The following is a 27,183-nucleotide window of genomic DNA, read 5'->3' as shown; positions in this document are numbered from 1 at the left end:
AAAGAGAAAAAGAAATATTATGAAGATGAAGTTGATTGAATTGGAGGAGAAAGAAAATAGATGGGCTTAAAAATATTTATTTCACCGACTTTACAAGTGTTTTCTTTTTTAACTATAATTTAAATTCTAGTTTAATAAAGTTAGGTAATAAAATAATTAAATTAACAAAAACGAAAAATGAAAAAAAAAGTAACCTTACTGGATTTACATGAATATAAATGTTTGAGCGTTTAAGAATGTTGTTTTTATTTTTTTTTAATGTGGTTTAAAATTATATTTTATTTAAAATAATATTTAATCAATACTATTTAGTTTTTTTTAATTTTAATATTAAAAATAAAAAAATATTTTTTTTAATATATTTTAATCCAAAAAACAGTACCTTGCACCGGGCAGCAAAGACACACTTTATTAATATTTTTTTAATATAATTTAACCAAAAAAACAATATTTTTTATATTTCAAAAACCTTTTTGAAAAAATATTTTTTTTATTTTTAATATTAAAATTAAAAAAACTAAATAGTATTGATTTAATATTATTTTAAATAAAATATACTTTTAAAACACACTTTATTAATATTTTTTAATATATTTTAACCTAAAAAACAATATTATTTGCATTTCAAAAACGTTTTTGAAAAAAATTTGAATTTTTTTCTTTACTTCAAATTAATATTTTTTGATATTTTTAGATTATTTTATTGCGTTGATGTTAAAAATTATTTTTAAAAATTAAAAAAATATGATTTTGATACATTTTTGAGTAAAATATATTTTGAAAAGCAACCGCAACTATATTTATAAATAAGCTATAAATAATAATAAAAAACTGTAACTATGTTTTACTTCAAAGTTCAAACGAGATTTTATTTCAAAATTTTTTATTTTTTTTTAAGATTAGACAAGTGTTTTTTATTTTTATTTTATGTTGTGATATATTTTTTTATAATTTTATTTTTAACTATAATTTAAATTTTTATTTAATAAAATTAGGTAATAAAATAATTAAATTAAAAAAATTAAAAATTAAAAAAAAGTTAATAAAAAAAGAGTAACTTTATTGTGTTTATATGAATAAAGATGTTTGAGTGTTTCCGAGTGTTATAATTTTTGTTTTTAAATGTGTTCTGTATTTTATTTAAAATAATATTTGTTTAGTTTTTATTATTATTTTAATATTAAAAATAAAAAAAATATTTTTTAAATATATTTTAACATGTTGCACCCGGTAGCAAAGACACACTAAAGTATTGGAGTAAATAATAATAAAAACTGTGAATATTTTTTACTTCAAACGAGACTGTTTTACAAAATTCCCTGTGCCTTCCCATTGCACAAAAACAAAGGAAGAAGCAAAAAGGTGAAAATCAGTCACAAATGACTTCTGACGGTGTCTCTTTGTAGGCAAGGGTTTTTGTAGGGTTTCTCTTCTTTATTTTCCTTTCTCCACAAAAGAAAAACTGTCAAAAAAGAAAATGGGTTCTTTAAGAAATGGAACAGAGAGTGAAAGAATCAGGGAAGAAGACGAACAGGAGCCAATACTGAAGGAACAAAACCAGAGGTTTTGCATGTTTCCAATCAGATATAAGGAGCTTTGGGAGATGTATAAGAAGGCTGAGGCCAGTTTCTGGACAGGTAATTCTCTCCTTTATTCTCTCTCTTAATTTGGTTAACTGTCTCTCGCTCTTGTTTGGTTGTTTCTTTGTAGTGGGCATGTGCAATTGCATGGCTAGATAGTTTGATGGGAAGAGGGAATTTTTATTTTTTGGAAAGTGGGTTTCCTTTGTTGTATTGTAAAAATGCTTCCTTTCATCAAATTTCTATTAAATTTGGAACCGTTTTCCGGATCAATTTATAGGAAAAACCTTCTTTCCTTTAAATATTATGTCTTTCCATAAGTGGGCTTTCGAGGATTGCTGAGATGGAAAATCCGAATGTGAACTTGTTGCTTCTGTATAAGAAGAAGCCAGCCAATCCCTTTATTTTATGTGCAGAGAATTGGAGAAGTGTGCACATGTCTTTTCTTTCTTATCTACTACTAGGTAGTTCAAATATTTGGAAGCATGGTTCACAGTCAGGATGTGGTATTATATAATTAATCTGGATTCAATTCATCAACATCTGTCCTGCCAACTTGGTTTAGAGTGGTACATGAGATGTGACTGTCTCAGGTCTGATAGGAATGTGAGTTTACATGTAATTTTGCAGAGTTTACTGGATTGATTATAGAGATAGTGTCCTTTTGCTTTAAACAATGATTTGGCATGTTATTAGTTAGGATATCTCATGGTGCATCCAACTTGATGATGATGTCACACATGATTGGAGATGAGTGCTCAGAAGTTGGAGGTTTTACCCTACACTGAACTAAATGGTAATATATATGCATTTCAAATTTAGCGAAAACCAAGAGTTGAGAAAGAAATGGTGTTGGTTTGGATGGAACAGAGTTGTCTTATGGGGGCCTTTTTTCTATACTTTTGTTGCATCTCGCCAATAGAACGAGACAATGAAGAAGACATTGTCCATGGAATCAAAGCAGGGTAGTAGATATGGAGAAGATGATGTGAGCACTATGCGATTGAGAAGTCTCATTATGCTAAAGAGTAAATTCTAAAAATCTCATGTATATTAGCTGTGGTTTATGGTAATGGGTGAAGATGTTTTCTATAGAATCAAAGCATGGTAGTAGATATAGGCAAGATTGTGAGCTATGCAATTGAGAAGTCTTGTCATGCCAAAAAGTAAGTTCGACAAATTCAAGTATGTTAGCTATGCTTAACAGCAATGAGTGGTAGGCAGTAATTTGTAGAAAGGTGGATGTGGTGAAGCTGATTTTTTTCCATTTCGGTACACAATAAGCTGCTTGTTCAAAAGTTAAATCGATTTGATTTCATGGGTACCCTCTGTCCATCCAACAATGTTGGAGGGAGCTGTATTGGTTACAATAGGTGAAGTTTGTTTTACTGCTGTGATGAAGAAGATCAATGCACTCTTCTGCAATGATAATGTTGGGGCTCTCATGAACATGGATTAATGAAGTATATTACAGTAAACAGGTTGATCGCTTCTGGCCAGACAATAATCATTCTACTGATATTTTGTAAGAAGAAGGCAGTGCCAACTGCCATGTTGTGAGTATTGTTAGTGTGTTGGTGGAAATGATACGAAAGAATGCTTTTGAGTTTATGAGAGTGATGGTATGAGAGAATGCAGCCCCTCCTTCCCCTCTCCTTTTGTGTTACTGATGAATGTTTTCTTGATATCTCTGTTTGTTGAAATTTCAGGTTCCCTACATGCTGTTTCTTCTTGAGAACTCATTTTTTTATTTGCCCTGTTTACCTTTTATCATCAATTTGTTTAATTAACTTGTTAGTGTTATTACAGCTGAGGAGGTTGATCTCTCCCAGGACATGCAGCAATGGGAAGAACTGTCTGATTCAGAGAAACACTTCATAAGTCATGTGCTGGCATTTTTTGCTGCATCTGATGGGATTGTTTTGGAAAATTTGGCTGCAAGATTTCTAAATGATGTTCAAATTCCGGAGGTGAGTTTATTGGCTAAGCTCCTAAGAATCTTTTGTTACCTTTTCAGTTATGGGTATATTCATGCTCTACCTGTATTTGGATCTCATTTTAAATATCATGCTTGCTTCAAGTTGTTTATTGTGTGTTGAATTCAATCACCCAATACTGCTTCTGACAATCTGTGACCACTTCATATTCATTTTAAGCTGATTCTTTGTGGTCTAGGTGTAGTCAAGGATGCATATTTTGAGCAATCAGCTTCTGGTTTTTCCAAGCTGACTGTCTAATAATAAGGCATTTTCTTTGTCTCAGGCCCGGGCATTCTATGGATTTCAAATTGCAATGGAGAACATTCATTCTGGTAGAGTTTTCTGAGTGAAGTTAGTGGAATTTTTCTCTTATGGTGCATTACAAACATCGTGATTCGAAAAATTTATGTTTCTCATCTTTAGAGATGTATAGTTTGCTTTTGGAGACATACATCAAGGACTCAAGGGAGAAGCATAGGTTGTTTAATGCTATTGAAAACATTCCTTGTGTGGCTGAGAAGGCAAAGTGGGCATTGGATTGGATCCAGAGGTGTCCAACATTCTTCTCTGATACTTTTAAAACAGTAAATAAAAACTTTGCTAAGAGGATTAGAAGTGCTTTGCGAGCTTGTGTTCCTGCTGAAACACATGCTTTCAATAATTTCTCACTCTTCTCCATTTTTCAGTTCCATGGTTTTTGCAGAGAGACTTGTTGCTTTTGCTTGTATTGAAGGAATTTTTTTCTCAGGAAGGTAATGATCTTCAAATATTACAACAAAAATACTGCTATATGTTATTTGTGATATTTGATCTTTGTTTCTTCATTCCTCGATTGGCATTCATATCGCATATTAAGATTATATACGATGTTTGTATATTGTCGGTCTCAGCTTCTGCGCCATTTTCTGGCTTAAAAAGAGAGGCTTGATGCCAGGTTTGACATTCTCGAATGAACTAATATCTAGAGACGAGGGGCTGCATTGTGACTTTGCTTGCCTTCTTTATAGGTTAGATTTTTCTCTCTTGTTTGTTTTTCTTTATATATATTTTAATTGTTGACTTTAATACTTGAGCCACATCGATGCACAGATCTCCTGGTGTTTCTAATATAATGGGAAAAACATTTACTGGAAACGTCTATGTTTTTGTTGTTTGCAGTTTGTTGCAGAGGCAACTTCATTGGCAAAAAGTTTATCATATTGTTGGTGAAGCAGTGGAAATTGAGACCAAGTTTGTTTGTGAGGCCTTGCCATGTGCATTGATTGGCATGAATGCCACACTGATGATCGACTACATAAAGTTTGTTGCTGACCGTCTTTTGGTATTTCTTCATTGATATCCTGCCCTTCTTTTTCGTCATTCATCATCAGAAAAGGAAATTTACATGTTTGTATTCTTTATTTTCAGGTTGCCTTAGGTTATCAGAAGAAGTATAATGTTGAAAATCCCTTTGATTGGATGGAATTCATATCCTTGCAGTGAGTAGAGTAACCTTGTGAATGCATTGCAAAATGGCTGGGACATCCTCACCTGATTCATTTGTCTTAACTTTTTGTTTCTTTGCCCTTTGGCAGAACTGGTTTATCATTTTCAACAAAGCACCATATGCCTCTTTGAAATTAGTCTATTTTAAAACCCATCAACCATGGAGTCCAAACTTCTATCATAAACTGCGTGGACAAAAAAAAGTGTTTCTTTTTAGAAGCATTGGTCCGTAGTGGGTCTGTGGTTTCAGCATATTAAGTGTGGGAGTAAGAAAAATAAAGGAGTCTGACCTTGTAAAAGAATGGGACAGGGTAGTAATGGTCGAAACTGATATTGAAAAACAACTTGTGCAAATAACGTGTCTACAGATTGTTTCCACCACATTAAATGTTAGCCTGAGTTGTGCAAAAATGGGATTAGGTGGTAATGTCACTAAGGGCTTTTCACATATAAATTGGTGGGCATTTTAAAGAAAGAAAAAAAGTCCATGTTTTGACCTTGCACGTTTTGAATTTTGATGTTGTAGCTTTTTTTTTTGGGGGGGGGGGGATGTGATCAAGTATGGTGTCCTCTACTTGGAACTCAAATTTCACTGTTTTATTTTTACCTGCTTGTTTCATTGTGCAGAGGGAAAGCAAATTTCTTTGAGAGAAGGGTAGGGGACTATCAAAAGGCTTCTGTTATGTCAAGCCTGCAAGATGGTGGGAAAAACTATGTTTTCAAGATGGACGAGGACTTCTAGTCTAGTATGTCATGACTCCCTCAAGTATCATAAAATTTCGTTACTATTCTTTAGAAGTCCTCGTCTGTCATGACTCCCTCATGTATCATAAAATTTGGTTGCTATTCTTTGTGGTGACATTTTGTCCATAGTCTACTTGGTAGCAAATCCAAGGCATGTAGTCCACGGTGCAAACTGATATTGTTTATTTATACTGGGCCGTTTCTAAACTTGTCTTATGTTTTATCATTTCTGGTTGGCATATCTTTTACTTTTAGTGGATGTCGTAATCCAGGAGGTGTCATGCCCTAATATTGCACTATTTTATGGTCTCAAGGTGGAATGTCAGTATCATATTTTGTTTGTTCTTTATAGTTCATCTAAACAAATTGAAATTATTACTTAAAATCTTAGAGATTTTGATCTGTCTTTGTGTCATGAAGCCTTCCCATATATTTTGACATGCTTGTGGAACCGTGTAAGTTTGTTAGTGAAATTCCTGCTTGGAAGTGGAACTCTGCACTGCTTGTTGCGGCTCTGCAGCTGTATTCATTAAATTCTTGAACATGATAGAGCTTTCGAAGAATCAAAAATATTCAGAATGCATGATAGGAAATGTTGCCGTCTCCGTTTGCTAGGAGGGAAGATGTCAATGAGTAATTGTTCAATCAGGTGCCTTCTTCCAATCATGCTGCTAACCCACCACTTCACTATAAAGTCGTTTGATGTACAGGGTGGAAAGAGAAAAGATGCTGCCTAGATGACTCCATCAGAAGCATTCATGATCAAAGAAACACTTATCCACTGCCTCTATAACTGATGAATTGATGCTGGGGTGGTAGTGTAATCATGATTAAATGAATAAGTGATGTTTTATCATAAGCTTTTAATCAATTTTCTTTTTGTCAAAGTAGTAATTATTGTAATCATGATTAAATGAGTATTGAGTTGTTTACCATTTGATCTGAGGATTTTTCTTTCTGCATAGCCTGGTAATCTTCTGGTCAATTATAAATTTGTAAGGAATTTCAAATCTGTAAAAGGACAGATGATGGGAAAAAACCAATTTTTTTTTTGTTTGTGGATGAAATATAGGCTTTTTCAAGTAATCAAAGTTAATTACAAGTTTAGCTTGTTTGGTTAATGAATGTAATTAAATCAAAGACCTTAAGAAACTGAATCCTCATGTTGAGGGGAGTTGCTAGAGCCTTGTCTGGGAGGAGGCTTATGCTCAAGGTCTGGACTTCATCTCTAATGGAATCTCTGGGAAGGAAAACCAGAAAATTCTCAATAAGAGCCACATCCATTGCAGCCTTAGCCTTTAATCTATCACTGTCTGAAGTGTATCACGTCCCTCTCCTCTCCACTCCTTTCATCTGTCAGTTTGGTGTAAGGGTGTCATGTTTGGCAACAAGAGTGGTTGTGAGGTATAAACTTCTGTCTGGTAACCTATCACCATACCCGCACCAAAGCTGGGAAAGTCTTGGTTTTTCACATAATTTATTAGGGTGTTATAGCTGATAGGTTCTTCAATCATGTTTGCTTGCCTTGGACGTCAGATAGGTGGGGCTGGCAACTGCATATTTCGAGTTTATTATAGTAATTGTTGTTTTTTAAAGTATTTTTTTTAAGAATTATATCAAAATAATATATATATTTTTATTTTTAATTTTAATACATAAAAAATTGACATGAAAACAAAAAAAAATTAAATTTTTACAAAAGGACAAAGACTCAACCTCAAGCATGTTAGCAATTTGTTACATCTCTTTGAAGAGCCAGATTCTAAAACAAATTAACAACTTTATCATCCACTTAACCACTTCCTAATCAGATTACCAACCTTCATCTGCAGGAACACGGATGACTAACCCATTTCACCTCCCTCACTTTATTAATCAATACTATTGGCTCTTAGATATTATTTTTTGAGCTGTTTTTTTATATATTAAAATCATAATTTTTTATTATTTTTAATAATAATACATCAAAATGATAAAAAAATACATTGAAAATATATTACTTTGAACTTAAGAAAATAAAATAAAAAATTCAAAAGCATAATTTGTAACAGTCTAGCCTGTTCATTTTGGGCCTTACCGTCCTTACAGTTTTGTTTCTGATGACGCAAGCTCACTTCTGACGCGTACAACATGTTAGTAACCAACACTACTAATAAGGTTACCTACCAAGCCTTTACCGGCCGATAAGAGATATTAAATAATTAGATTCTAGAGTTAAATAATCTCTTAGCAGTGGTGGGGTGTGATTGAAATTATATTTTAACTTAAGTGTAATTTTAAAACTATTGGGATAATCAATTTATTTTATAATTTTATATGAATTTTATTAAAAACTCTTTGTTGGAGCATTGGTTATGAAAACTCTATAATTTATATAATTTTTAAAATCTATTTATTTTTTAAAATGAAACCATAGAAGCTAGCATGTGTTTACACAGTCATCCTAAACATCCCATAAGCCCCCTTTCTGCATGCTTTACCGTTTTCTTACACTGTAAGTCACCAAAAGTGGATAAACATCGAATTTGTTCATGCAAGAATTAAATGCCCTTTGAAAATTTACGTAAACCCTATTCGATAACAAACACTTTCCTTACTCTCTCCTTTTTTCGATAATATTTGGTGGAAATGTTGAACCTTCGGACGAAGATGGCCCCATCTTTCATAATTAATAATACATGCTTGATAATGTCCTTTCACTTCATTTAATGTTTTTAAATACCTCTACAGTATATTATCACATATGCTTAGTATGCGTGTCTTTTTTCAAACCCTAACTTTAATTATGAAATAACTTAATTCATCATGTTCTAGATTTAATTATCAATAATCCAAAATTTGAGTGTTTTTTAAAGCAATTAGAGATTTATATAATTATTAATTTTAATATTTATAAAATTAGTTAAAATACATGCGAACTCATTCAAACTTTCACCTTCAAAAAAAAATAAAAATATTCAAGTGATTCTTAAATTATAATCAATTTAAAAATATTGTATACAGAAACAGCGGATAATAAAGAAGGAAGCCTGCAGGCAGGAGTGCTTACCTACCCCGGAGGGATGCGCATCAAAATCGGCGTAACATCAAGAGGCAGAAGCAGACAACAATGTTAGAGGACAAAAAGCAGCCCCCTGCTGCCATTACTACCAAACTCCCCCTCGAAGTGGAACCGAAAAGGTTAACTGTCCAAACGTGACACAAAGTAGTACTGTGCTATGATCACAGAACATGCTGTTGGGCCAACTCTTGGTGATGCGATGGGATCGGAAAACTCACCCCTTGTCATCATCTCCACCTACCCCCTAACCACTAGTTATCTTCTTCTTTTTTTAGGGTTTTTTTCGTCAAAATACCCTTTCCACCACCCTCCTCCTCCTCTTCTTTTCCTTCCTTTTTTTTTTTTAAAAAAAAAACATATTTGGAAACACGTGGATGGATGGGTTGGAACTTGGAGGTGATACGTCACCTTCAATTGGGATGTGAGTTTGGTGTTACAGTAGATCTTAGGGTTGTGGTTTCAAAAGAATTAGAATTTCTAAGAAAACACTTGTATTAAAACAAAAAAAGAAGCCAGACTGCAAATGTTTTTTTTATTAATATATATGTCTGAACAGTTTACTCGTATCTTAATTAATCCCTCAAATTTTAAAGTTAATGATCATGTAAAGTTTCAATAACCCTGAGAGGGCTCAAACTCGTGACTATTAGAGAACAAACTAAATATCTAATCAGTTGAGTTACTTCTCAAGTTAGACTGCTAACATATTTTAACATACATGTTATTTAGTAAAACAAATACATGAGAAAAGATACACAAATATATGCATTGAAAAATATCTGTTTATTGATAACTTTAAGGACTTGTTAGCTTAGTTATGACACGCAGGTTGGTTCGACTGATCGACTTTGACCATGTTGATTCAAGTTGAAGAAAAATGGGTTAAGAGACTGACCTGATAAAAAAATTTAGGTCGATTACTCATAATCATAGGTAAAATTTGTTGATTTTTTTTAAAATAATCAAAATAATATTGTTTTTATATTTTCTAAAGAAAAAATTTGGATCACATCATATTCATCTCCTGACTCGTTATCAATTTATTTTTTAAAAAACACATTAGTAATAATTAAAAATAAATTTAATCATTAACAAAATTAATCAACCAACAATCTAGTCCTTACTAAAGTCTAGCTTTCCATAAAATTTAATAACTGGATTTATCAGATTGATGGCTACAATTCACAAGTGATTTTTTTTTCAAAATATGATAATATCTACGTACATATATAGTAGAGTACCCAAAATTAGGATTTATTTATTGAAAAAAAGGTTAGGCCAATTTAGATCCAATGAAATTAAGATTCCTTTGGTGGGCCATATCTCTGAAGAGACGGGTTTAGTTGTCCTCACATGGACCCCAGATATTTTTAAATCTCCACCACTACCCCTATCTCTGTTTGACTTTTACATTTGTCACCAACTAAAACTCACACACCTCCCAACACGTCCACAGAGTTCAGTTTCTAGTTTAAAAAGCCAAAGAAACAGAAGCTTAGCGGCTGCTGTTGTAATGTTGTTCAATACAAACCCATAAAGATTTCTGTTCCTCAAGTGAAAGAAAGAAATCCACAACAATACTGGCCCCAGATGGCCATATCTATGCAAAACACCATATGGGATAGTGTTTTAGAGATAACTAAGGTGGCCCAAGAAAAAGGCAGTGATCCTCTAATATGGGCTCTTCAGGTATCATCTAGTTTGAGCTCCAGTGGAGTCGGTTTGCCTTCTCCAGAGCTTGCTAATGTCTTGGTTTCTTACATTTTCTGGGATAATAATATGCCCATTTTGTGGAAGCTTCTTGAGAAGGCCTTGGCTCTCAGGATTGTGCCTCCTTTGATGGTTCTTGCACTTCTTTCTGACAGGTTTTTTTTCCTTCTTGTTCCTGTTATTGAATTTGTCTGTGCCTCTCTTTGGTTATTGAATTTGATGGGATTTCCTTTCTTTGAGGTGATTAAAAGTTGGTAAAGTTTGAGTCTTTTCTGTTGTTTTTTTTTTTTTTTTTGTCAAGAGTCAATATTCTGTTATTTACTGTACTTCAATGTCAAAAGCTCTTGCTTTTATGTTAGCAATCGCACACTCAATCCAGTTTTCTGAACATAGACTATTTCAGTTTGACCTTTACTCCTAAAATCGGAGGAGTGGGCTTTCTTTCTTTGTTTTTTCATTTCTTTTCTTTTTTTGGGTGGAAAAAACCTATGATCAGTGAAGGCTGGGATTCTTCTGGCATTCTATTTCTTGAAAAGTTTTCTGCTGTCAAGCAATGCCAAAATAAGATCTTGATGTGGATTTGATTTCCTGTTTAATTCTGGAATACAGGTCTATACATTAGGAATGCTTTGATTCATTATGGATGTGTCTGGCATTTAGCATTTAGATCAGTGATGTAGCCCTACATTGCCATCATATCTTTTTTGTTGCGTTGTGGTTCTTACAGAAACTAGAGATTCAAATTCTAATCAGCTCTGTTTTGGATTACTCATGTATTCATTTGTTGTTCTTTGACTGGGAAGTGCCATATAGGATGGATGTGGATTTGTCTGTTTCATATTAGTGTTGAATTGTATGCAATTCAGTGAAAATTTCTGGAATCTCTTCTTTATCTGGTATACATTTTTTTTTAATGTGAATTCATTGTATTGCTTGTTTCCACAGGGTTGTTCCATGCAGACGGTCTCGGCCAGTGGCATACAGGCTTTATATGGAACTCCTTAAAACATTTGCTTTTGCACTGAAGGGCCAAATTAATGTGCCAAACTATGAGATGTGAGTTCAAGTTTCATCTTCTGTACCATATGAGAACTGGAGACCTTGCTTGCTTTGGCAGTGTCAACGATTTAGATTGTGACTTCTTTTACCTTCTGGTTACCATTCAACAGCCAATGGGCTTCCTCATTTCTTTATGTGTCCTTGGTTGCTGCAAACTGTGCTGGTTTATGCCTTGTAAAGCTATATTCTTTATGTGTGCTTTGCAAGGGAAGTGGGGAAAAAAGAACAAAGTAAGAAGGAAAGAAGGAAAATAACTTAGGGGTGTAAATTTCTGTGGAAGAAAGATAAAGAGCGTTTAAAGTTCCCAAGATGACATAGCTAAAGTCTAAACTGTTTGCATGCTTGAACAACAGTTGTTGCATGCCACAGTTAGGAAGTTATCTCTCGCATTGGTTTATTATTTCTTACAATTGAGCTCCTAATTGCATATGATTTCATTGTATATGCACTTCATGAATACTAATAAAATGGCTAGCATTATAAAGCCAGGTAGTGATAAGTAAGGTAGCATTCCTTTAATTTTCTACCATAATTGCCTAGAGAATAGATTAGTTTACATATGTAATTTGTGCCTTCTTTATTGCAGGGTCATGAAATCAATAGATGGTGTTCTTCATCTTTCCCATAATTTTGGTCTCGAAGCTACCAGTCCTGGGATTCTGGTGGTTGAGTTTCTCTATTCAATCGTGTCACAGTTGTTAGATGCCTCATTGGATGATGAAGGCTTGTTGGAACTTATACCAGAGATGAAGTCCATATGGGCAACCAAACCTCAAGAAATGGAAATTGATGCAAATGATAATTACAACCAGATGCAAACTGAGTATCACGAGAAATTGTATAAGATGAATACTATAATGGCTATTGAGATGATTGGAAAATTTCTCCAAGATAAATCAACTTCAAGGATTCTTGACTTGGTGCGCCAGAACTTGTATGTATCTTTTACCCTGTAAGAATTGATTCTTAAAAGTATCATCCAACTCTAGCTATGCCAATCAACCTGAGATTTAGATTTATGTTTGGTTTTTCCGGGCATTGAAATGAAGCTTGTTCATTGACCTTCAATTGAATATGGTTGAAATTGATCTTGGTCAAGTTTTCTCCTGTTTATTTGTGTTATCACATGAATTATACTTGCCTCTTCCTCTTGGTCACATGTTTCAAATTTTAGCAGTCTATAGTCATTGTGACTCTTCACAAGTAGCTTGATTGAGTTCAGTTGGGCCTGTGGTTTGGATGTGCAATCACTCACACACACTTGCTTACTGCTTTTTCAGTCCCACACATTGGATAAGGTTCATCCAGAGATTGCAGCTGCTTGGAACAAATTCATCAGCATTAAGAAATTCAAAAATTCTTACTGCTGAGGATCTTCTGCAGTTGACTACAGGTTCAGGTAGTAACATAGTATTGAGTCGAGAATCGAAGACAAGTTCACTGCAAAAGTTCCATTCAGTTATGGCTTTTGGTTCTCTAGTGTCTTCCTCTGGTTTGTGTCAAGGAGCTAGTCATTCTGCCCTATGGCTTCCTCTTGATCTTGCATTAGAAGATGCCATGGATGGGTATCAAGTTAATGCAACAAGTGCTATTGAAATCATAACCGGTAGGGCCGGAGTTGAGATATTCTTTAAGCCTGTATAATGTTATCTCAATTGTTACAGAACAGGTATAAAATGAGAGTGAAAATTTAAGTTTTCATGTTGCGCAGGTTCAGTTAAAGCCCTTCAAGCAATAAATGGAACCACATGGCATGAAACCTTTCTAGGCCTTTGGGTTGCAGCTCTCCGTCTTGTTCAAAGGGTTAGGATCCATTTTTTCTGGATTTCAAATTTCCTCATAAATATATTTAAAAGAAATGTTGTGGAGCATAAACATGAAGTTTCACAAAACATTCAAGTCAAGGCTACACATGCCTCATGCTGACTACAATGATTCCAGAGGGGGACGGGAAAAAAAATTCTCTCTCTTGGTTTGTTAATTGTCCTTTTGGTCTATATTTCATTGCATTCCCATCTAGGATTATTTTCATTGAATTAGTTTATTCTAGAGGCTTCACATTTGTTTACGGAATGGAATGAGTTTATTCCCTAGCTTTTCGAGAGCTTATTCTTCTTTGTTTCAAGAGGTTATTTATGTAAATCATTCACAATTATCCTTGATTGTCAGGAAAGGGAACCCATTGAGGGTCCTATCCCTCGATTGGATGCTCGCTTATGCATTTTACTATCCATCACAACTCTAGTGGTTGCTGATCTTATTGCTGAAGATGAGAACACACCTATTGATGAATCAGAATGTGGCTCAACAAATCACTGGAAAGAAAAAAAACTTCCAGGAAAACGCCGCATTGATTTAGTGTCCAGCTTACAGTTATTGGGTGATTATCAGACATTGCTGAGTCCACCTCAATCTGTTGTTTCTTCAGCCAATCAGGCTGTTGCGAAAGCCATGTTATTTGTTTCAGGCATCAATGTTGGGAGTACATACTCTGAGTGCATCAGCATGATAGACCTGCCGATAAACTGCTGTAAGTCATGTTTGGTCCTCATTGAAGTTTTTCATTAGTGCATTAGGCAATTGTTCAAAGCTGCAACTAGGTAGCAGGTTGGCATCTGGGCTTGTGACCTTTCACAAATAACCTGTCCAATAAAAGAAAATGGGATAACTTTCTGAATTCCTCAACAATGTTTTGAGCAACACTATCTTTGATTGAGGATCCAAAAAATCTTGTAGGAATGTAGGATAGATGCAGTAATAAATGCTTAAGGGTCTCCTTGGTTCAACAATGCACCCCAAACATCTTCCCAGAAACCACAAAGAATATCCTTACAACTGAATAGAATTGTGAATAGAATGGAAGTGGATCGCACATGTGAACACATAAATATGCATTCAGAGATGGATCCAGGAGGGGCCAGCCCCCCTTCCAATGGATGAAAACGCAGCCTTTTTGGTCCTCTTCCCTGTTCAATCCTTGCAAGTAAAATGCTTCTTCCATTTTTTTTTTCTTTGAAATGATTTCTTTCATTGTATTTCATTCTCATATGGATGTAATTTTTCCTCCCTTTTAAAATTGTTATGCATGCACTTTCTTTTCTTTCAGTTAAATGCCTAAAAAGAAAATAGTTGACTTGTTTTAAGTATAATCCCTTTCACTATAAAGAAAAAAAAGATAAGAATTCTTGGTCCTTCGAGTCTTCAATCCTAGATCCCTCACTTTCTGCATGCGTGCAGTCAATCATAGGCAATAAGAAGCAAGGAGGTAGTGGTATCAACTGGCTTTGCTTTCTAGAGAAATGCAGAAAAGTTTATATCTGCACTGCAACAGTCATCTGGAGAAAATCTTTTACATAAGCAGGAGTCATATCTGTTAAACGACAACAAGGCAAAATGACATAGTATTAATGTACTAAGCAATGGTTGATCTAAGTGAAGTGACCTCAATACTTACAGAAGGGGGAAGTTCCCTAGTTTTATCATGTTGAACTTTTTGAACGACCTTTTTTTTTTATATCATGCACTCTTGTAAACTTTGCAGTCGTCTGTTTGTCTTAATGATAGGAACCTTTTCTTTTTCCAACATTCTAAGTGTTTGATGTTTGGCCAAGATCTCTCTGTTACTTTTATATAACATTCACTCCAATGTACCCAAAGCAGCAGCTTTACAATGTTTCATTCATCTGGGCTATTGCTTGCTCTTTCAACACATTGTCAAGGTTTCCTAATTGTAGGTCTTGTGCTCTTACTCTCAGCTGGAAACATGAGACATCTGATTGTTGAGGCTTGCATTGCGAGAGGTCTATTGGACACGTCAGCATATTTCTGGCCTGGGTATGTCAATGGATGCATCAACCAAATACCTCACAGTATGCCAGCTCAGGTGCCTGGTTGGTCATCATTCATGAAGGGGGTCCCACTTTCTCCGTCGATGGTCAATGCTCTGGTTTCAAGTCCCGCTTCAAGGTATACTCACGCTTCATCTTAAAGTTGCTGCTGTTAATTTATCCAGATCATATTTCTGTTGTTGAAACTTTATTTATGCAAAGCTAGAGAAATAGTAGTCCATTGGATCAATTCATTCCTCAATCTCTTTCACAATGCCCTACCAGTTCAAAACTTTCTCCCTATTGTACCTCTTTTTTTGGATTCTGTAGCTTAATTATAAAAGAGAAATAACTAGAGAGATTGGGAGGCTAGGGTCTTTTTAATGGAGAGATTATTTATAATGGAAATTTTAGGTGGGACCCTTCTCTGGTGAATTCCACCTTTTAAGACCCTAAGTTTTCAGGCTTGATATATTGGTTTGCAAAGTGAGATAAATGAAATCTAATAACATTAAAGAGTCGAGAGATGATTCTTTTAGCTGCTACCTTTAGTATGTGGATGCTTCCTCCAACACAAAAGCCAAGGATGAAGTCTCTGTAAATAAATTTTCCTTATCCTTAACTTCTTTGATTTTGTCCTGGTCTTCAGTACTTTTTTTCTTTCCTGAAGCCAGGTATGTCAGATGCTCTTTTTTGTAAATTAACCAAGGGTAAAGCAACTGAATTTAAGATCATGGATTTGATGGAAGCTTAGCAGAGCTCGAGAAAATATTTGAGCTTGCGGTCAAGGGATCAGATGATGAGAAGATATCTGCTGCTACAGTTCTTTGCGGGGCTTCTCTTCTCCGGGGTTGGAATATACAGGTAAGCAGATACTTGGTAACTGTGAGAAAGATTTTGTCAAGTGAACTGCTTTTTAGAAACCTCCCCCAAAACCATTCAAAATATTCCAACGTCTTAATTTTTATGCAGGAGCACACTGCTCATTTCATTACTAGATTATTGTCTCCTCCGGTTCCTGCAGAATATTCTGGGAGTGAGAGCCATTTGATACGTTACGCTCCAATCCTGAATGTACTAATTGTGGGAATAGCAACTGTGGATTGTGTTCAGATTTTTTCCCTACATGGCTTGGTGAGTGAGTTCCCTGATTACTGATGCTCAATCTTCCACTGTTTTGTTAAGAAATGATTTTATTGTTGGTTTGAATATATTTTGTTGATTTTGAAGATACTTTGTGCTTGGTTAAATTTGTGCAATACACCATGTAATTAGGTTGCCTTGAAGGCTGGTCTGGCCTCTGAGAAATGAAAAAGTAGCTTGAGCACCACTGAACAATGTGATTGAAGTTGAAGGTGCTTGGGTGTATGTAGCAAAGCTTCAGAGATTGCTAATTTAAAATAGGACATAAACATGATACTTGATAATTTGGCAAGATGTTTCCTGTTGAAGGGGAATAAACATGCAAGCCTCTTGTTGGTGGCCCATTGTATTGGTTGAAGGCTTTTCTTTTGGTTTAGTTGAGCTACTTTTCAGTTCTTGATTGGAGCATATTCTGAAATTGGAAAACAGGAACAAGGTAGTAAAAAGGATGAGATTGATTGACAAAGCTACAATTGGTATAACAGCTCATATCATCATGATGTAGTATGCTTATGAATTTTATTGGACTTGGAATTTATAATGAACACAGCATATCTATCAAGTGGATTTGTTTTTCTTAAACAAGAAATTTATTTTGCTTCTTTCGATTCTTCAATCATTTCCCTTCAGGGACATTTTTCGTTAGTGATTGGGATATTGATTTCATCCACAAGCTAACTCCTTTCTCCCCTTGTATATTTTTTTATGCTTTCCAGGTTCCACAACTTGCATGCTCATTGATGCCCATCTGTGAGGTTTTTGGTTCATGCGTGCCTGATGTCTCATGGACTCTGCCCACAGGAGAAGACATCTCTGCCCATGCTGTGTTTTCGAATGCATTTGCTCTTCTTTTGAAGCTATGGAGGTTTAATCATCCTCCTCTTGAACGTGGAGTGGGAGATGTACCCACAGTTGGATCCCAGCTAACTCCTGAATACCTCCTATCAGTAAGAAACTCCCACCTAGTCTCTTCTGGAAATGTCCTCAAGGATCAGAACAAGAGGAGACTCTCAGCAGTTGCGACTTCGTCATCTGCACAGCCCATATTTTTGGACTCATTTCCCAAATTGAAAGTCTGGTATCGACAGCATCAAAAATGTCTTGCTGCAACTCTCTCTGATCTTGTTCATGGAACTCCTGTTCATCAGATTGTCAACGTGCTTCTTAACATGATGTTCAGAAAGATTAATAGAGGAAGCCAGTCAATAACTACTGTTACTTCTGTAAGTAGTGGTTCATCTGGACCTGGAACTGATGATTCTACTCCAAGACCTAAATTACCAGCTTGGGATATCTTGGAAGCTGTTCCTTTTGTGGTTGATGCTGCTTTGACTGCCTGTGCTCATGGAAGACTCTCTCCTCGTGAACTGGCTACAGGTTGGTATATGCCTGTCTGATTTCATCTGTAGAGTGGGGTCATATAGGGAACCTGAAAATTTGTAGAGCTTCTGTTCAGAAAACTTATCCTTGAGAAACTGGAAGTTTCTGGCAGCACTTACTATGATGCAGATTTTCTCAAATGGCATGTATTTATGTGGCCTGGTAACCTAAGCAACCAAAGACAGTCTTCTGATGTTGTTTGTTGATACATGATCCTTTTATGATAAAAGTAAATTATTTTCCATTGTAGCCTTGGCCAATTGCATGCTGTTATAACTTTATGATTTTTGAACTCTCAGGCCTTAAAGATTTAGCTGATTTTCTTCCCGCATCTTTGGCAACCATTGTGAGCTACTTCTCAGCTGAAGTGAGCCGTGGAGTGTGGAAACCAGTATTTATGAATGGTACAGACTGGCCCAGTCCTGCAGCAAATTTGTCCATTGTCGAGGAGAAGATCAAGAAAATATTAGCTGCTACTGGTGTTGATGTCCCAAGCCTTGCTGCAGGTTTTTTCTTGCTAGAATTACAAGTTCCAGATGCTTTTATTATAATTATTACTTCAAGTCAGAAGCATTATATTAATATTACTTAACTATCCTATTTATTTGCTCTACATGTGCCAGATGTACATTATACCATCATAGGCAGTATAGAAACATGGTTCTGCAAAAAGACTGCTATAAAATCTTTCCTTTTTGTGCTCTAGAAATGGTTTCTTAGATATTCCAACTAAGACTTGTCATTGTCACAGGTGTGAGCTCTCTGGCAACAATTCCACTGCCCCTGGCTGCTTTTGTGAGCCTCACCATAACCTATAAAATTGACAAAGCCTCAGAACGATTTCTCAATTTGGCTGGTCCAGCATTGGAATCCCTTGCAGCTGGTTGTCCTTGGCCTTGCATGCCAATTGTGGCGTCTCTGTGGACCCAAAAGGCGAAGCGATGGTTTGACTTCCTTGTGTTTTCTGCATCCCGTACCGTCTTCCTTCACAATAATGATGCAGTGTTTCAACTTCTTAAGAGCTGCTTCTCTGCGACACTTGGTCCGAATGCTGCAGCTATCTCAAGCAATGGTGGTGTTGGAGCTCTTCTTGGCCATGGGTTTGGTTCCCATTTTAGCGGGGGGATTTCCCCAGTTGCTCCAGGAATTCTCTATCTGCGTGTTTACCGAAGCATCAGAGATATTGTATCGCTAATGGAAGATATCATTTCACTCATGATGCTTTCTGTGAGAGAAATAGCATGCACTGGCCTTCCAAGGGAGAGGTTAGAGAAGTTGAAGAGATCAAAAAATGGACTGAGGTGTGGACAGTTTTCGCTCACCGCCGCAATGACCCGAGTGAAACTTGCAGCTTCACTCGGGGCCTCTTTAATATGGTTATCTGGTGGCTTGGGTTTGGTTCAGGCATTGTTTAAAGAAACTTTACCATCTTGGTTTATAGCTGTTCACAGGTCTGATCAGGAAGAAGGGTCCAAGGGGATGGTCGCTATGCTTGGGGGTTATGCCCTGGCATTCTTTTCAGTCCATTGCGGGGCACTGGCATGGGGAGTTGACTCATCATCAAAACGCCGTCCCAAAGTACTTGGTGTGCACATGGAATTTCTTGCGAGCGCACTTGATGGGAAAATATCACTTGGCTGTGATTGCACCACTTGGCGGGCGTACGTGTCTGGTTTTGTGAGCCTAATGGTGGGCTGCACGCCTTCCTGGGTGCTAGAGGTGGATGCTGATGTTTTGAAGAGACTTAGTAAAGGATTGAGGCAGTGGAATGAGAAGGATCTTGCCCTGGCTTTGCTGGAAACTGGTGGGGTGGAGACTATGGGTGAGGCTGCTGAACTGATAATCGAAGATCAATGATTTCCAGTCGTTTTCTAGTCTTGTAGGTTAGCCAGTTTTCTAACATCTAGTTGCTCCCTCCCAAATTCTATTCAAATGTAAGCTTCTTTCAACTTTCAGAAACGGAAAGGGGATGTCTTGTACAAAAGGCTTGTTGTCTGTAACATAGGGTCCTACACCATGGATTAAGTTGTCAATTCTGTTCTGTTTTGTTTCGAATGGTCGAAACATTTCATATCAATTCAAAAAATGAAACAAAACAGAATAATTTTATCTCATTTTAAATCTCGATTCGTTCCGGATTATTAGGTTAAATTTCAGTCGGAATGTTTCGGTTTCATTCCACGTATTTTGTTCCGCTCTTGAAAGGTTATTGATTCAAATTGAATTTTGTTCAATTTAATTAATTAAATAATTCAAGTATAAAAAGTTTTTTTTAATCACTATTTTCAATAACAATGATATTAATAATAATATTGAAAATTATTATCACTATTTTCATTAGCAATGATATTAATTTTTTAAAATTAGATTTATCATTAATATATATGGTTTATATTCATGTTGTTTTTTTTCATGTTTATATTTTGTAGGAATTTGAGCAAAACAAGGGATGATTTAGATTCTATTAGCTTTGATAATATTGATCTAACTTTATATTTAAAATATTTGTGTTAAAATATTTTTATTTTTTTAATTTTAATATTTTATTTAAGTTTGAATTATATATATATATATATGAATATTATAACCCTGAAATGATATACTGAAACACTCTAAAATTAAAATATTTTATTTCAATTAAAAAAATAAAAATATCTATCGAAACAAAATTAACAACTGCTATGACTGCTGAGGAGCATGCTTGGTAAATTGTCCAAGCTTTTTCACAAGGACTCTGTTTTAGCCAATGGGTTTGAACTTCCTAGCATGATTCGAGGCTGTAATCAATCTCTAATGGAAGACTCAACCACAAGTCCTCTGCCTAGGGCGGTTCCGGACGTCCCAAAACTCCCCCATAGTCTGCCAGTGTATGTATTAAAAGGATCCCATCGAATGCCTGCAGCATCTCACCTCTGTGGCTTGCACAAAACATTGCATGTTTTTATGATATGTAAAAAATATTCACCCTTCACAGTGAATCAAAATATAAGAACATGGTGAACCATGTCAATATAATATAAGGATACAAGTAGAATAATAAAAACGTTTGATTCGTTAACTCAAGAACATAAGAAACCAAGAACTTAATATGAAAAAACCTAATAACCCAAATTTGTTTTTACAATGATGTAATGAACCAAATCCATATAGTATAGACACACATTCAAGCTTTACCTCATTAACATATTAGCATGTCTGTGTTGTTTACGTTAATATTGGTAATATTTATGCCAGGCCGATCTAATGAACATACTACAGATTTCTGCATGGGAAAGAAATGTTTCATCATGATCCATTAACAAAAAGAAGATAGCAGAGGAAAGTCGAGAGACAGCATCATCTTAAAGGGCCAAAGGTTTTAATTTTGAGCCTCCAATTTCACGTCCAGAAAGAAGGCCAAGGCTGACCATTCTATAAAATCATCAATGGCTCAAGTCTAGTCGAGAAATTATGAGCGCTAAAAGATCAATCCTGTTCAACAACGATTGTATTATATACAGGTAAGAAGGTTTGGGGATTTCCCGAAAGTCTAATCTCATTCTTCATTCAATCCTCAAATTGGCCTTCGCAGAGCATCGAAAAACAAAAGTCTTCGATTCGGCTCTTTCCTTGTTGACCCTTTCTAACTCCTCACCCGCATCAAGGTCTGTGCATATCTAAGATAAAGCTAAATTAGAAGAGCATGGCAAACAAAAGAAGCTAATTATTAAAGCAAACAACCATTAATTTGGAAAATCTACTATATATTTATTCCCATTAAATTTGTAAGTCCTTCCAGGAATGGAAGTCACTAGTTAAATCTGTATGATTTTTCAGAAATGAGGAGAATTTTTAATGAAAGTTCATGTAAAGGCAAGAGTGTTTCAGACATGTAGAATCCAAGGCTCGGCCAGATCATAGGATTAGAAAACTGTCCTGATCAAGGAGTGTATCCTTCTAGAAAGAAGGAACATCCAAAATCTGAAAGGTAAAGGAAATAGTATAGAGGAGGCATGTAAAAGGATGGCATGACAACGAAACCATCATGAATTGTCAACGATGATCTCCTCCATTAGCAGCCACATTAGCCAGAGCCCTACAAGCGCCAACAAATCCAAAAGTTAAAACCATAACAACCACGTAAATTTTTTAGATTAATATTACACCACAAAGGTTTAAATAGTACCATAAAAGTATCACAAGTAGCCTAATAATGTTTTGTCAATGTAAATGAATTGTGTAAAACATGAAAACTATAGATGACTAAATAGTTGCACAATGGTCTTTCCAATTCCTCCTGCAATCCAAACAAATGCTGAAACTAAAACTTGGTTTATAATTGACTAACATCACCCTAACACTAAACATGTTTCTATTATAAGAAAATCCTGCCAAATCCAGTAATTCAGGGAGCGAGAGCCCTTGAAAAAGAAGCCATGAGAAGTTCTGAAAGAAGTTGCGGTATATTGCTAACTTATAAAGAAATGAGGATGATTAGCATGTAATAAAAATAAATTTGCGAGACAAAGTGAAGACAGCCAAATAGCCATGTGATGCTGTATGAGATGCCAAAAGACAGATAAATATATTGCAATCAAGACAGTACCTTGACTAAATCAGTATTAATGCTTAAAGATTAACTAAAAAGGAATTGATGTAGATTTATCAAGATTAACTAGCAAAAGCCATTTTCTCATTTGCATAATAACATCAATTAAACATGGTTGACATTTTAGAATTTGCCTAAATTTGACATTGAGGCAGTCTGTCCATCTCTGCCAGTAAGAATCAACTCACTCCAGGAACAGAAAATTAAATTCTATCCATATTGAAAGGAGCATCCCTTGGATTATGCATGGTTCAAACTTATCATTTCTGTTCAACAGGGTGAGTTTAAATAATCTTCCACAACACTACCTAAAGCACGGAACAGTCACCAGAAGCTCAAGTACGTTGAGAGACTCTAGACCATATAAGGAGTTTGCTGAAATAAGGTAAATACTAATTGCTGCTTAACAAGTAGCTGAAAAGGTGTTTCTTTATGGGATACTGCTATTTTAACAGACAACAGAAGTGGTGAATTGTGTCAGGAAGAACTATATAAAACACAAGAAAACAAATACTAATAACTTTCAAATAGGGTAGGACCAATTGCACAAAGCAGATTTTACTAATTAGAAGCTTGCACATTTGGAACAGGGAAGTAACTCACTGCTCTCAATGGTGACCATCAAGCAAATGCTTAATGCACAAGATCCAACAATACCTTTTAAGCAGAAAAAGTTGCGCAGAACTTTGGCATTGCTAGTGGCTGTTTTAGAACAGTTGCCACCAGGACCAAATTCTTTTGAAGCCTAAACTTTTTAATAAGGAAGCTTCCAAAGCCTAACCTTTGATATAACTCTATAAGACTCCCACAGAGAAAAGATGAGAAAGAGAGGATGAAAAAAAAAGGCATGAAAACACTTAAATCACAAGTCAACTGAACACAAAATGATATTAACAACCTCACATCCCAACTCCTCCAAAACTCTACACCTTGGAGGAGTTTAAGAACCTGAAAATTCTACCTAGGAGGAAGCATAGGATAATTTTAATTATGATTAAGCAATTGCCAGCTAGTATAAGAACTAGAAGATTTTGAACCTAATGACAACAGATAATATTTCAGAATTGCAGGAGCTTTTTGAATGTTGTTGTATAATTACATCCCAGAGAAAGAAAAAAAACACGAGGCTTGCGGGGGGGATTTTTCATCCTTAACACTAACGGTTTCAGAAGGCTATACACAAGCCATGAGTTCACTTAGCTCAATATGGTTAAGTTTATGAGATTGTTTATCTACATTCTAGAATTACGCTCCAGAGCTCAAATTCATATTTTATGTAATTTAGCTCCAGCAGCCATCCATCCTCATCACTTGCACTTATCCACCACTATGTTGATGCTCATCAACAGCCCTGTCTAACTCTCACACAAATCTTTCAAACCAACCCAATACTATATATCTTGTTGCAACCATGAAACATACTTTACTACAGGCACTGAAGATCTCTTCTCCTTGAACTTCACATATTCCTTCAGTCAAATGAATTAACCATAGCCCGGTGAATCATATCCTTTCCTTTCCTTCTATTACTCCTTTTCTTTTCTTTTTCAACTTGGGAGGTGATTAGGGCATAATATAGCCAGTCAGACATTAAAACTTGAGCAGCCAAGGACAAGTACAAGAAAATCTAATTCAGTATAACTACAGCATATATTAGAAGCAGGCAAAGCCTCTCTTGATCAAACCTTTTACACTCCTATTACATAGACTAAGTTAGCTGGAAATTTTATTGGGAAAAATAACAGGGAGCCAAAACCTCTAACTGTAGGCAAATGAAGCACTTCAAAGTCATTTTATAATTGCATGATTAGTAAGTAAAATCTCAGCCATGGCTTCTATAAGCAAAGATTTATTATATCAAACCTTCTATCACTCTGTGCCCCCACAATGAAAAAGAGACTCAACAAGTACCCAAGTGTGTCAGGAATACAGAATATAGAGATTATTGACCAGGAACTAATACTTAACCAGTATCAACTGTATGCCTATTGTTCGACCAACCTAATCAGCATTAAGGTCCTAAATGTTCCACTCCAACTGAGCATGATTCACCATGTGACTTGCTTAATTCAATATTATACACCTCCACTCATCCACAGACAAATCAGTTTGCATTCAGTCCACAACAGTTAAATTCGCAAACTTCACCTAATTTGCACAGCCTATATTTGTCTAGATGCCAGCAAAACAACCCAGCTAACAAAAGAAAACAAATGAGCTCCAAAGTGCAAATGGACCATTCTGGAGTGGTCAACATAAAAAAGAACTTGCATGTTATCTTTCAAACAGAGACAAATCAAATTCTGAAGCACATGATGGTCTGATCAGGAAAAGCCAAAGGACCAACAGTCTTGAAGATATTAATGAAAAGGGAGAACTCAACAACTCAGTACTTAGACAAATAAGCCAGATAGTACCATCCCCTCGAATAATCAATTAATCTACGCATTCCTAACCAAAGTTTCTTGAAAAATAATGAATATGTTGTTTCAATCAACATCAACTACCATCAAGGCCAAAACATTTACAGTAGAGTTTAGATATCTCAGACATAGCAGTATCAAATCCAAATGCGCTAGAGAATGGTTTGGCACATGACTCTTCAACAAAAGACCACATTATGGAAATGGAAAACAAAGTGAAGCAGATAACAGCTAAAAGTACCTATTCCCAACCGGGAATGTGTTCAAGTAATCCATTGATTTCCCGAGGATAAAGACAAAAAGCAATCGGAACTCTATAAGTATAATGCAATTCCTAGATCGAACATATACAGATAATCATTACCTCAACCCTAAATAAAATACTTTTCACAGAGTAGAACATGTACCATAACAGCGTCGACTAGATTCAATCAGACATATAATTAACACCATTTGCGTTCATTGTACACTTTGAACTACCACATAATTCTACCGACATGGACATTCTAAAAAAAGCATCAAAACATTTGACCGAAGCACGTCGAATGTAACTACCAAAAGTACCAACAAAACAACATCCAGTGATCATCAGACACAAAATTTGGTCCCATCCCATACCAAATTTTCACACATAACTATACTATAAATTCACATAAAAAAATAGCAAAGAACATGATCTTTGATCTAATAAAAACAAGAACACGAACCGGATCAATAAAAAGCCCCAAAAAAGATCAGTGAAAAAAAACTCACTTTTTATGCCGGCGACCACGTTTAGGCCCCCAACCTTCCAACCTAGCAACAGGGCATCCACACTTAGCACGGAAAAGTAAAATAGCCCTCCCATTAGGCGGAGCCATCTTCCTCAATTCAGCTCTCAAACACTCATAATCAGGATTGGATTCAGTCCCCCCTTTCCAAGGCAACTTATCAACGTCATCACCAGCAGTGGATTTAGCACAATCTTCAGTCTGCAATTGCAAATCAAACTCAATCGCTTTCTTCAAGCCTTTGCAACCAGGTTTGTCACACTTTCGAGATCTGGGTCCGCAGCAGAACTCAATGAAAAGGACGGAGAGGATGAAAAGAGCGAAGAACCCACAAATGTAAGGGAAAGGGGGGAAGTGGAGGGAAAGAGAGGTGTTGGAGAGGAGGAGAGAAAGGGAGTTGAAGATGTAAGAGAAGTAAGAAGTTAAAAGGAAAGTGCCAGAGAAAAGGACTAGAATTAGGATGAGAAGGTCAAGAGTTGCTGATGGCGAGTGTTTGCAGGGGAGGGTGCTTGGGTTTGGATTGGAGTTAGTGTTTCCAGTGTTTGAAGAAGACGAAGAGGCAGCAGAGGATTTGAGAGGTTTTGGGGTGAAGGAGGAAGAAGGGGGCATGGTGAAGAAGAAGAGATGGTGCATGTTAACAAGGGATTTGGGATTTTTAGGACACACAAGGACACCCTTGTGTTTTGGTGTGTTTTTTCATTTCTTTGTTTTTTTCTTCGACATTTAACCTTTGTTTTAAAACCGGATTGACCGATGAATTAACCGGAGACTCGGCTGATTCGAGATTTAGATTAATTAAAAATAAAATGAAGTTTATTCAGTTAAAATTCTAAATTGATCTAGTGTTTTAATCGATTTGAGCTTGATGTGGTTTAATTCATTAATTTTTTTTTAGTTAAAATGATATTGTTTTGATTTAAAAAAAATTAGGAGAAAGGTTGATCTTTTCACCTTGATAAATTTTAAAAATTATAACAAAAACTAAATAATATGGGAAATCATTATAGATTAAAAGACTTTTTATTATGGATTGTAATAATAGTTTTACTTTTAATTTCTTATCATTTCGCAAGACATTTCTTTAACTTTTCTTTTCTTCTCATTCTTTGCTTCTTCTCTGCTACTTTAATGTCTTGGATCTGATTTAGTTGCCGCAACTAGCAAAAATACTAGACTCACAAGCATCATGAGTATGGCAAATCATTCAAGACTTGAGAGCTTTGGGTCTGATACACTCGTGCCTTGGTTAAAAAATTTAATTTTTTTCAAAAGCATGATTGGATTGTGAAAACAAGCAATGCCTCATTTAATTATTATTTTTCATTCATATGCAATAGAACTTAACTGTAAATTCTTTTTTGTTTGTGTAATTTATTTTATAAATTTGTTATATTTTTAAAAGAAAAGAATATAAAAAAAATGTTGAGTTCTAAG

At 35.4% G+C, this 27,183-nt stretch overlaps 3 protein-coding genes across 5 annotated transcripts; 2 read left to right on the top strand and 1 right to left on the bottom strand.

The window, feature by feature from the left end:
* The first annotated feature begins 1,321 nt into the window (after nucleotides 1-1,321).
* On the top strand, nucleotides 1,322-6,723 carry LOC133704657 (ribonucleoside-diphosphate reductase small chain A). 2 transcript variants are annotated; one of them, XM_062129556.1, is made up of 10 exons: nucleotides 1,322-1,637; nucleotides 3,390-3,550; nucleotides 3,843-3,891; nucleotides 3,983-4,109; nucleotides 4,246-4,311; nucleotides 4,450-4,566; nucleotides 4,718-4,880; nucleotides 4,967-5,037; nucleotides 5,672-5,790; nucleotides 6,257-6,723. In XM_062129556.1, the coding sequence occupies exons 1-9, from the start codon at nucleotides 1,478-1,480 to the stop codon at nucleotides 5,784-5,786; spliced, it is 1,029 nt and encodes a 342-aa protein (XP_061985540.1). In that variant the 5' UTR covers nucleotides 1,322-1,477; the 3' UTR covers nucleotides 5,787-5,790; nucleotides 6,257-6,723. The 2 variants fall into 2 exon arrangements, with proteins under 2 accessions (XP_061985540.1, XP_061985539.1); XM_062129555.1 differs by having other exon boundaries at nucleotides 6,249-6,723.
* Nucleotides 6,724-10,277: 3,554 nt separating this feature from the next.
* Nucleotides 10,278-20,082, top strand: LOC133704330 (mediator of RNA polymerase II transcription subunit 33A). Of its 2 annotated transcripts, none has more exons than XM_062129131.1 (12): nucleotides 10,278-10,714; nucleotides 11,505-11,615; nucleotides 12,205-12,552; nucleotides 12,899-13,224; nucleotides 13,330-13,421; nucleotides 13,788-14,148; nucleotides 15,374-15,584; nucleotides 16,195-16,309; nucleotides 16,418-16,579; nucleotides 17,305-17,965; nucleotides 18,268-18,474; nucleotides 18,720-20,082. In XM_062129131.1, exons 1-12 carry the CDS (start codon nucleotides 10,440-10,442, stop codon nucleotides 19,823-19,825), a joined length of 3,975 nt encoding a protein of 1,324 aa, XP_061985115.1. In that variant the 5' UTR covers nucleotides 10,278-10,439; the 3' UTR covers nucleotides 19,826-20,082. The 2 variants fall into 2 exon arrangements, with proteins under 2 accessions (XP_061985115.1, XP_061985114.1); XM_062129130.1 differs by having other exon boundaries at nucleotides 15,353-15,584.
* A 1,225-nt stretch (nucleotides 20,083-21,307) lies between these two features.
* On the bottom strand, nucleotides 21,308-26,455 carry LOC133704106 (uncharacterized protein At5g19025-like). Its single transcript, XM_062128858.1, has 2 exons — nucleotides 25,733-26,455; nucleotides 21,308-22,043 (listed from the first exon to the last, which is right to left on the bottom strand). The coding sequence occupies exons 1-2, from the start codon at nucleotides 26,380-26,382 to the stop codon at nucleotides 22,001-22,003; spliced, it is 693 nt and encodes a 230-aa protein (XP_061984842.1). The 5' UTR covers nucleotides 26,383-26,455; the 3' UTR covers nucleotides 21,308-22,000.
* Nucleotides 26,456-27,183: the final 728 nt, after the last annotated feature.

The sequence above is a fragment of the Populus nigra genome, chromosome 10, assembly GCF_951802175.1.
Source record: "Populus nigra chromosome 10, ddPopNigr1.1, whole genome shotgun sequence".
Lineage (NCBI taxonomy): Eukaryota > Viridiplantae > Streptophyta > Magnoliopsida > Malpighiales > Salicaceae > Populus > Populus nigra.
Note: the sequence above shows the minus strand (reverse complement) of the source record. Positions and strands in the feature narration are given on the sequence as shown.

What these genes read in the sequence shown, in the direction of transcription:
- LOC133704106 (XM_062128858.1), bottom strand. Translation starts at nt 26,382, where the DNA reads ATGCACCATCTCTTCTTCTTCACCATGCCCCCTTCTTCCTCCTTCACC. An exon ending in CGTGGTCGCCGGCATAAAAA is followed by an intron (nt 22,044 to 25,732) that starts GTGAGTTTTTTT and finishes TGGCGCTTGTAG; the next exon opens with GGCTCTGGCTAATGTGGCTG.
- LOC133704657 (XM_062129556.1), top strand. Translation starts at nt 1,478, where the DNA reads ATGGGTTCTTTAAGAAATGGAACAGAGAGTGAAAGAATCAGGGAAGAA. An exon ending in TGAGGCCAGTTTCTGGACAG is followed by an intron (nt 1,638 to 3,389) that starts GTAATTCTCTCC and finishes GTGTTATTACAG; the next exon opens with CTGAGGAGGTTGATCTCTCC. An exon ending in TTGTTGCTGACCGTCTTTTG is followed by an intron (nt 4,881 to 4,966) that starts GTATTTCTTCAT and finishes CTTTATTTTCAG; the next exon opens with GTTGCCTTAGGTTATCAGAA.
- LOC133704330 (XM_062129130.1), top strand. Translation starts at nt 10,440, where the DNA reads ATGGCCATATCTATGCAAAACACCATATGGGATAGTGTTTTAGAGATA. An exon ending in CTCTCCGTCTTGTTCAAAGG is followed by an intron (nt 13,422 to 13,787) that starts GTTAGGATCCAT and finishes CTTGATTGTCAG; the next exon opens with GAAAGGGAACCCATTGAGGG. An exon ending in AGACCTGCCGATAAACTGCT is followed by an intron (nt 14,149 to 15,352) that starts GTAAGTCATGTT and finishes TCCTAATTGTAG; the next exon opens with GTCTTGTGCTCTTACTCTCA.